Here is a 10,256-nt window from a genome sequence, read left to right on the forward strand (position 1 = left end):
TGTTTTCATACTATTTAATGCTCTTTAGATATTTAGGGGAAATATACCAAAATATACATATTCAGATTTTACGAAAACAGTGTTTTTCAGAGAGAGAGAGAGAGAGAGGGAGGGAGAGGGAGTGTCAAGGGGTGATATTCAGCCCCAGTTGAAGCCAGATGAATCACTGATTCAGTAAACCATGCTCTTTTAATTCACCGCACAAAGTTATCATGAGATCTTCAGCCACAGTTGAAGTCAGATGAATCACTGATTCAGTAAACCATGCTCTTTTAATTCACCGCACAAAGTTAGCATGAGAAAACTGTAGGCACAGCTGTAAAATGGTGATTTTGCTTAATTTCCAAAACTAAAAACAAAAACAAAGTACATAAAAGAAAGAGAATACAATAGCCAAGGCCAAATAAGTGATTCTATCGACGTTCGAATCCAGGCCACCAAATCTCTCTCTCTCTCTCTCTCCACCAAATTTAAGAAGAACCAAGCATAGTCATATTTAAACTCCCCCACCTCCAAACTCCTAAGCCATTGGAGGAGTTCCTCTGCCTCCAAAAGACTCACCGCCACCGCCACCGCCACCGCCACCGCCAAACTAGAAATGGACCGCGCCAGGAAGATCGCCCACCGCGCCATCGTCCGGCGCCTCCTAGTCCACTGCCAACAACATGCAACCCACCACCACCACCGAGCCAGACACCTCTCCTCCTTTACCTCCCCCTCCACCCGCCTTTTCAATCCCAACTACACCACCAGGTCCCCATCTTCTTCCTCCGCCACCTTCTCCGGCAGCCGCTCGATATCCGTCGAGGCCCTGAAGCCGTCCGACACCTTCCCTCGGCGCCACAACTCCGCTACGCCCGACGAGCAGGTGAAAATGGCCGCTTCTGTCGGGTTCGAGTCCCTTGACGCCCTCATCGATGCTACCGTGCCGAAATCGATCCGAAGCGAGCCGATAAAGTTCTCCAAGTTCGACGAGGGGCTCACGGAGAGCCAGATGATTGCCCACATGAAGGATCTGGCATCCAAGAATAAGGTTTTCAAGTCGTTCATTGGGATGGGATACTACAACACCTTCGTTCCTGGTGTGATCTTGAGGAATATCATGGAAAACCCAGGTTGGTACACTCAATACACCCCTTACCAAGCAGAGATTGCTCAGGGGAGGCTCGAATCCTTGCTTAATTACCAGACCATGATCACCGATCTCACCGGACTCCCGATGTCGAATGCCTCCCTCCTCGACGAGGGCACTGCTGCCGCGGAGGCCATGTCCATGTGCAACAGCATCCAGAAGGGGAAGAAGAAGACCTTCGTGATCGCTTCGAATTGCCACCCACAGACCATCGACATCTGCAAGACACGAGCCGCCGGATTCGATCTCAAGGTGGTCGTTTCCGACCTCAAGGATATAGATTACACATCTGGGGATGTCTGTGGGGTGCTGGTTCAGTACCCTGGAACAGAGGGAGAGGTCATCGACTACTCGGCTTTCGTTGAGAAGGCGCATGCCAATGGTGTGAAGGTGGTCATGGCATCGGATCTGTTGGCCTTGACAATACTTACACCTCCAGGCGAATTGGGGGCCGATATCACCGTCGGATCGGCGCAGAGGTTCGGTGTTCCGATGGGCTACGGTGGACCTCACGCTGCGTTCTTGGCGACGTCGCAGGAGTACAAGAGGATGATGCCGGGGAGGATTATCGGTGTGAGTGTTGATTCGACAGGGAAGCCAGCCCTGCGGATGGCAATGCAGACGAGGGAGCAGCATATTCGCCGTGACAAGGCCACGAGTAATATTTGCACTGCTCAGGTCTGCATCTAATTTGGATACAGTTTAGGTCTTTGATGGATAATTTTATTTCGGAATTCTTTGGATTTCTCATAGTGCTGATTCAGGAGCAAAGTTGTCAGTATCGGTATCAGCCCTGAATCGTTTGGCTACCGATTCAGCTGTATCGGCCGATACCGATACTCAAGTGAATCGATCTTTATCGGCCCAAAAATAATAAAAAAATACTACGTGTCAATCGTAACGTGACACATGTTAAAACCATTAAAATAATTTTAAAATAATATTAATTTTATTTTTGGTATTTTTTACATTTATTAAAAAAATGGCCGATTCAGGCTTGCAGTGTATCGATTTTCTGCCGATACGATGCGTATCGTCCAGCCAATACGCACCTATACTGATAACATTGCTCAGGAGCAAGTTGCTTAATTTGATAATGCTGGTTTTTATTTATTTTGGATCTTCTTTTCTTGGCTTATGATCACCAAATGTTGCATGTTCATATTTGGTTTTACCATAGTCCTAAACTATGAATTGCATCTTATATCGAGACACATTTTGACCATCTTTGCAAAATGTTCTGATATATAAACATGGTGATCTGTAGATTATGTATGTGAACCTGATTATTGCCTAATTTGGTGTTTGCCATATGAAATTTAAAATTTTATGCTTGAACTGAAGCCGAAAAAGTCAAACAGGAGTATTTGGATGTAGGGATGGCAGTGGGGCGGGGCGGGGCGGGGGACAAGGTCTCCACCCCCGCCCCGCCTCAAGATTTTATCCTCCACCCCGCCCCGCCTCCCTGGCGGGGATGGATTTTATCCTCCACCCCCGCCTTCATCCCGGTTTCATGTCCTCCATCCCCGGTTCAAACGGGGATGAGGTGGGGCGGGGCGGGGATATTGCGGGGAAAAGTGGTCGGGGCGGGGTTGGGGCGGGGCGGGGAAAAGTGCACGTCCATCCCCGCCTCCACCCCCGGACGGGGATGGATTTTAACCTTCGTCCCCGCCTCCATCCCCGTTTCATACCCTTCATCCCCGGTCCAAACGGGGCGAGGCGGGGCCCCGCTTTCCCCGGTCCCTATTTGGATGCACCCACTTATCCAGAAGTGTAAGATGTGTTGAGACATTGCATTGTACTCCATAATGCAATTCCCAACTTATCCTATTTTCCAAATACATGGGTGTATCTGTCAGTCCGCTACTATAGAAGTGCTAGTTGGAATTCTTTGTGTTTTCGAAGATCCCTTTTGAGCTTTCACTATTCGTTTGTTTTAGGCACTCCTTGCAAATATGGCTGCGATGTATGCAGTCTATCATGGACCTGAAGGGCTAAAGGCCATTGCTGAGCGCGTTCATGGTCTTGCTGGGACTTTTGCAGTTGGATTAAAGAAACTAGGAACAGTGACTCCTGCTGAGCTTCCCTTCTTTGACACTGTAAAAGTTAAATGTGCTGATTCTCACACGATCTCTGAGGCTGCCCTTAAACATGAGATGAATTTGCGGGTCATTGATAAGAACACTGTATGTAATTCTAAACCTTACTTTTATTTTCTGAGTCATATAATAATTATGGTTGCACTTTCAAAATTGGATTTTTTTTTTTGGGATTTGATGTGGTTCCAATTTTGTTATCTCAGATAACTGTATCATTTGATGAAACCACCACTTTGGAGGATGTTGACAAGCTTTTCAAAGTGTTTGCTTATGGTAAACCTGTGAGTGTCAGCTTGTGACTCTTTCTAAAGAATGTAGCTGTTAAATCCTGCTTATGACATCTCAATGATGTTGTTGATCATTAGGTACCATTCACGGCTGAATCTCTTGCAGCAGAGGTCCATTCTAATATTCCACACGGGCAAGCACGCAAGAGTGCCTACTTGACCCATCCAATATTTAACATGTATAGTATTTTTCTGTTCTTCCATATTCCTGTTGGCATTATAAAAACATGCATATAAGTCTTGAAATTTTTTTTTTCTTTCAGGTATCACACAGAGCACGAACTTCTTAGATACCTTCACAGGCTTCAATCAAAAGATCTTTCATTATGTCACAGCATGATTCCCTTGGGTTCTTGCACGATGAAATTGAATGCAACTGTGGAGATGATGCCTGTTACTTGGCCCAACTTCTCAGATATTCATCCATTTGCACCTCTGGACCAAGTTGGTGGTTACCAAGTAATTACCTAGTGAACTTCTCATTAGAACTGCATTCAAGAATAATTTTTTCTTCTTGTCACTGCTTTGATCAGTTTGCCAGGGGTTCATACAGCTTTTTGTTTTTGTTTTTTTTTTCCAATATTTCTAGGAAATGTTCAAAGATTTAGGTGAACTGTTATGCACTATCACTGGATTTGACTCCTTCTCGTTGCAACCAAATGCTGGTGCTGCTGGAGAGTATGCTGGACTTATGGTCATCCGTGCTTATCATATGGTATGTGATCCAAGTCATAACATGCAAAGAAATTTCTTAAATGCTTTTTGATTGTTTTGTTTATGAGAGTTCATTTTGTAGGCAAGAGGTGACACTCACAGAAACGTGTGCATCATACCTGTCTCTGCTCATGGGACAAATCCTGCTAGTGCAGCTATGTGTGGAATGAAAATTGTTGCAGTTGGAACAGATTCAAAGGGGAATATTAACATAGAGGAGTTGAGAAAAGCTGCTGAGTCTAACCGAGACAATCTCTCTGCTCTGATGGTACATGCTATGGATTTCTTGTCTTGTGTTGCATCATAGTCCGGCATATCTGGATTTTGATGGTTTTCTTTTTAGTATCATGAGATATAATGCCTTTACTGAATTCTAAAAGATGTCTTGTGAGTGCTGGTTTCAGTGGTCCCAACTTTTCTGATGGAACAGGTTACATATCCTTCAACGCATGGAGTATATGAAGAGGGTATTGATGAGATTTGTAGAATAATTCATGAAAATGGGGGGCAAGTTTACATGGATGGTGCTAACATGAATGCACAGGTGTGCTTTTTCTTCAAAAAGATTCATTCTCTGAAGCTTATGGTTCTGTATTAATTGTCAGCTACTTTACTGCACAGTGGAAATGTACACTTGTATAATTTATTTCTATATCCGTCGATGCAACTTCTTTGCAGAACTTCTACATGGCGTTGCATCTCCTCAGGTTCCAAAGTAGCAGGAACTAAAAAAAGAATGCATGCTGAACAGGAATGTTCTTGCTTGCATTAGTTATTTGATTCTGTTATAATCAGTTGGGACTGTGAGCAAACCTTGAGGCGACTGCTACCTTATTGGATTACATAAGGAAGCATAGTGAAGATGCTTTATGAAATCCAACGGAAATTAAAATATTTTAATGACCAAAATGGTTTGCTTTTTTGTGGGATTCTCTTTCAATTGTTAAATGTCTATATCTAAATCTTTCAATTTTACAACGCTTGTATAAAGTCATTACTTCATTTCAAGTATGTTTGCCATTAGTGACAAATATCTCTTGTAAATCTTTGGGTTTACCAAACCTGCATCAAATAACCTGAACAGATGGAGAAAAAAAATTTGAAAGGCTTTCTGTTAATGCCTCAACTGAACTTGCACCCAAGTATATTTCATTTACGAACATCCCTACCACTGGAAACATGAGAATAATCTCTGTGCCAAGAATACAAAAAGTACCCTTTGTTCATGGTATTCTTGATATTTCCCCAAGACGTTACTTTCCTAGAACGTTCTGTGTTCATTAATATTCTTTAGTTGGTGGCTTATTTTCGTAAACATATTATAGTGTCATGGCTTTGCACTGAGAATGGCCTCTACTTAGTTGGAAGCTGAGCATTTCATGCTCAGAGAATTTCTTCAAAGCCTTAGCTCTAGCTAACTAATTCTTTAGTCAGGTTGTTCTCATACAATAAACTGGTCATGGTTGATTAACTGATTTTCTGTTAAATCTTAAAGTTCATTTTGTTGTTTAATGATGCCATTTGACTTTGTCATTTTTCTTCCCTCGTGCAGGTTGGTCTAACAAGTCCAGGGTTCATAGGTGCTGATGTTTGCCATCTTAATCTGCATAAGACATTTTGCATCCCGCATGGTGGAGGAGGTCCTGGTATGGGGCCCATTGGTGTGAAGAAGCACTTGGCACCATTTTTGCCATCACATCCTGTGGTGAGATAATCTTTTTTCATATTTCTCATTACCTTTTCAAGCATTTGTATCTATTTTATGTTTCTTGTATTGTTCTTAAGAGACATTGATGTTGGGATTGATTAAAGTGGAAGTACTTCTTGGTTGTGCGAAAATATTCAGTATGGTATCTGACTATGTAATTTTGAATATCTAATGATATTTTCTTTTAAAAGCTGTGTTCATGTTGCTTGGATAGACTTTTAATTGAGCAGAAGTGATCATAATAGGGCCATGTATGTATCCATATAGCATCTCCATTTTGTGCCCCATACCTGTTTCCATGTCTATGTAGTCTTGACATTATCCCTGCATCAATTGACTCGAATATTTTCTTCATATACAAGTATTGAAGCCATAAATCAGAAAGGAAGTTGGCAGAGGAGGATAAGTTATTGCATGATATGCCAATGAAAATATTGTGTTTTAGATAGATCAATAATCTCCAATGGTAACTGTAACAACAAACTTTTAAAGTCGGAAATAATTAGAGCAGCTTGTTGAAGAACGCATGTCCACATGAATGCAAATGTGCATCCATTTAAAGCTACTGCTGCAAATAAAGAACTGACCTCTAAGCTAAGTTATACTCTGGGTTAGATGAGATGTGAAGACTCTCATTCACTGGAAAATGGTGTTGAATAGGAAGCTTAAAATCAGTGACTTGAATTCTCTGTCACATGGACATTCCATTTACTCCCATACTTTATCCCTCTTGATTCTGAACATGGAGTTTCATAATAGTAGAACTATCTACATGTCTATAGCCATTATCCATGTGACATGGTAAACTTGTGCATAACCATAACCTATGTCACATGGGTGCGGGTGCGGGGATTCGGCACTTCCAAAAATCCCGGGTGCGGGGGTGCGGCAGCGGCAATTTTTTTTTTTTAAATTCCGCAGCCCATTTCATAGGGAATTTAAAAAAATGAACCAAAATGACCTTGGGTGCGGTCAACGCACCCAGGGTCGGGTTGACCGCACCCGCGTCGAGTCGCGTCGACGCGGGTGCGGCACCCTGCTATCTGAATCCCTGTGACATAGACCATAACACATGGATAGTTTGATGAGATTTTGGTTTGAAAATAAGAGGACAGTTACCTGGGAGTTTTTGTTTGCATAATCTGTTTTTTTTTTTTGTTCTTACAATTTGCCACCCAAAAATAGTTCTGAATTTTGTTGCCAATCCAATGATTTTTCTATTTGTACTTTTTTGCATTAACTTTTGGTTTTCAGTTTGTTGGTTCTATTCCTGTTCATATTTAGTTCTATGACATGTCTTTCTACTTGTTACTGGAATATGTTTAAAAGATGCTGGTGGAACTTGCATGATATTCCCACCACAGCATTAGGAAAACAAGCGACTTGCTTGTACTAGAATTGGTTGATTCTGGTCTTGTGCTTGAATATCATAAAAGAACATAATTGAGTTGCTGTCTGAGGTCTAGTGAGCTTATGCATTATCTATCAAATGTTTGAAGTCGAATAGTTCATCTAAGTAGCTTTGCAACTTTTGAGTCCTGTGGAGTAGTATATTTTTGGTCATCAGGATCTAGAAGCTTGAATTTCAATGTTGTCTGAAATCTTCATTTTGAATTTCAGGTTCCTACTGGTGGAATACCAGCTCCTGATAAATCTCAGCCTCTTGGTACCATCTCTGCAGCACCATGGGGATCGGCCCTGATCTTACCCATTTCCTACACATACATAGCAATGATGGGATCTAAAGGACTCACTGAAGCTTCAAAGATTTCTATCTTGAACGCAAACTACATGGCTAAACGTTTAGAGGTTTGGGTTATTTCTATCTTTGACATTTCCTGTCAGTCTCTGTTTTTCAATTCAAAGTCTTGATAGTCTTATTTCATATGCAGAATCATTATCCAGTACTTTTCTGGGGCGTGAATGGCACATGTGCTCATGAATTTATTCTTGACTTGAGGGGCTTCAAGGTTTTGAAACTATACAAACTTTCTTCTATTCATACAAACTTTCTTGTGTTCTTTTGTCAATCACTTATTGAAAGCTCATTGCATGCATAGAACACTGCTGGAATTGAACCTGAAGATGTTGCAAAACGTCTCATGGATTATGGATTTCATGGACCGACAATGTCATGGCCAGTTCCAGGCACACTGATGATTGAACCCACAGAGAGTGAGAGCAAGGTGTCTTCTGTTCCCCATGTTACCTGGCCCTCTAATTTTCATTTTTTTTTTCATTTTTTCTGATAAAGTTCTTTGTTCTCTATTCTAGGCCGAGTTAGACAGATTTTGTGATGCTCTCATATCCATCAGAGAAGAAATAGCGCAGATTGAAAATGGGAAAGCCGATATCCACTACAATGTCCTTAAGGTAAGAAGGAAAACTTGTTTATTTTATGATGAAGAAAGTAGCCTTCTTTTCCAGCTAGGCTATTCGACTTCACAGTGGCTGTGGTTTTTTGTTTGTCGATCTGTTGTGAACATGCATACATCATCTTTTTATTTGCTAATACAATTGGAAAATGAAATTGAGGTTCTAGCAATTGCAAGTCTGACCATTTGTGTTTGTGCAGGGTGCTCCTCATCCACCCTCTATGCTTATGGCAGACGAATGGACAAAACCATACTCTAGGGAGTATGCTGCATTCCCAGTAGCTTGGCTTCGGACTGCCAAGTTCTGGCCTACAACTGGTAACAGTTTTTGTTTACTCTGCTTACAACCTATCTGGTTATGTCATTAGCTATTAAGTTCTTGTGAACAAACAGTGGATGCCATGTCCTCATAGTCTTTTTTGGAAAGTGAATTCTCAGTGTGATGCATAATGTTATCCTTTTTTTTCAAAATAACTACCAAATGGCTCCTTCTATTTGAATGAAAATCAAATTTGCTACTTTTTCATTTCAAATTTGAGTCAATGCTCGAGATATGGATAACACTATTCTTCTTATATGTGGTTCCTAGCTTCCGTCTTCAACTTCAAATGGAAAAATATGTGGAATTTGATGCTTAGTCATTGTCATAGTTCAGGGTCTTCAAATCCACTGAGGGCTATCAAAGATAAAAGTGTGAGATTATATGTAACACAGTTTATTTTGTGTTTTCGTTCAGGACGTGTGGACAATGTATATGGTGACCGCAACCTTATCTGCACTCTTCTGTCGGCATCACAGGTTGATGAAGAACAAGCTGCTGCCGCATGAGCTTGATTTGCTACGTAGGTTTTTCATATCAAAAAGACCTCTTATGCTATCCTCACTGTACATAAACCTCTTGTTAGCTTCTATTAATTATGCTATTTTTATCAGCATATCTATGCTATTCAATCTGCGTTGATCCAGTTGCATTCTGTAACTTCATATACTCCATGCGTTGAAGGATATGTAACCTGTTTCATCAGAAAAGTTGGGACCACTGAAATCAGCACTCACAAGACATCTTCTAGAATTCAGTAAAGGCATTATATCTCATGATACTAAAAAGAAAACCATCAAAATCCAGATATGCTAGACTATGATGCAACACAAGACAAGAAATCCATAGCATGTACCATCAGAGCAGAGAGATTGACTCGGTTAGATTCAGCAGCTTTTCTCAACGCCTCTGTTAATATTCCCCTTTGAATCTATACAAATATCCTTTTGAAGTCCTATTTAAAAAGAAACTTGTTTACAAATTCCTAAAGACCTTTGGATGTGCATGTTATCCTAATCTCATATCCTACCGTGAAAACAAGCTTGACTTTAGGTTCAAACCATATATTTCGTTATATCTTGAGATGTCTTTGATGAAAATAAGTTTCCTCCAGATAAATCTGTTGAAAAGCCAAAACCGTCCAGTCAACCTAGTCCTCCTTTATGTATCTCAGTGGACCCTCAATCCATATCTTCTACAAACTCCTCCTAATCTATCCCTAAATTACCTACTAGTACAGAATAAACCATCCCTAGTTCACCAAGTGTTCAACGTGTTCTTGCCTATCCAGCAGTACTTGAACCAATTCTTGAAATCGTCCATGTCCTGTTCCACAGCACACTCATCATATGGTTACACGTGTCCAAGATGAGACTCTTAAACCCAAAGTCTATCAACTTACTCGTGACCAGGAGCCCGTTAGTTTTAAACAGGCCATTAAGGATCCTAAGTAGTAGCATGCTATGCAAGATGAATATGTTGCTCTTATAAAGAATAAAACTTATGAACTTGTACCTCCAAATGAGTTTTAAGGTCTTGTTGGTTGCAAATGGGTCTATAAAGTCAAAAGACGGATGAAACTCTTGAATGATATAAAGTTCATCTTATTGCTAAGGTTTTTT

The 10,256-nt window shown here is 41.0% G+C and overlaps 1 protein-coding gene across 1 annotated transcript; it reads left to right on the plus strand.

Annotated features, from left to right (window-relative positions):
- Nucleotides 1-452: 452 nt before the first annotated feature.
- On the plus strand, nucleotides 453-9,266 carry LOC149815044 (glycine dehydrogenase (decarboxylating), mitochondrial-like). The gene is made up of 15 exons (XM_089988550.1): nucleotides 453-1,810; nucleotides 3,073-3,318; nucleotides 3,435-3,512; nucleotides 3,597-3,697; nucleotides 3,782-3,977; nucleotides 4,108-4,233; nucleotides 4,315-4,500; nucleotides 4,663-4,776; nucleotides 5,785-5,937; nucleotides 7,561-7,749; nucleotides 7,833-7,910; nucleotides 8,001-8,126; nucleotides 8,215-8,313; nucleotides 8,516-8,633; nucleotides 9,052-9,266. The coding sequence occupies exons 1-15, from the start codon at nucleotides 599-601 to the stop codon at nucleotides 9,141-9,143; spliced, it is 3,114 nt and encodes a 1,037-aa protein (XP_089844676.1). The 5' UTR covers nucleotides 453-598; the 3' UTR covers nucleotides 9,144-9,266.
- Nucleotides 9,267-10,256: the final 990 nt, after the last annotated feature.

The sequence above is a fragment of the Nuphar pumila genome, chromosome 15, assembly GCF_984573655.1.
Source record: "Nuphar pumila chromosome 15, dmNupPumi1.hap1.1, whole genome shotgun sequence".
Classification (NCBI taxonomy): domain Eukaryota; kingdom Viridiplantae; phylum Streptophyta; class Magnoliopsida; order Nymphaeales; family Nymphaeaceae; genus Nuphar; species Nuphar pumila.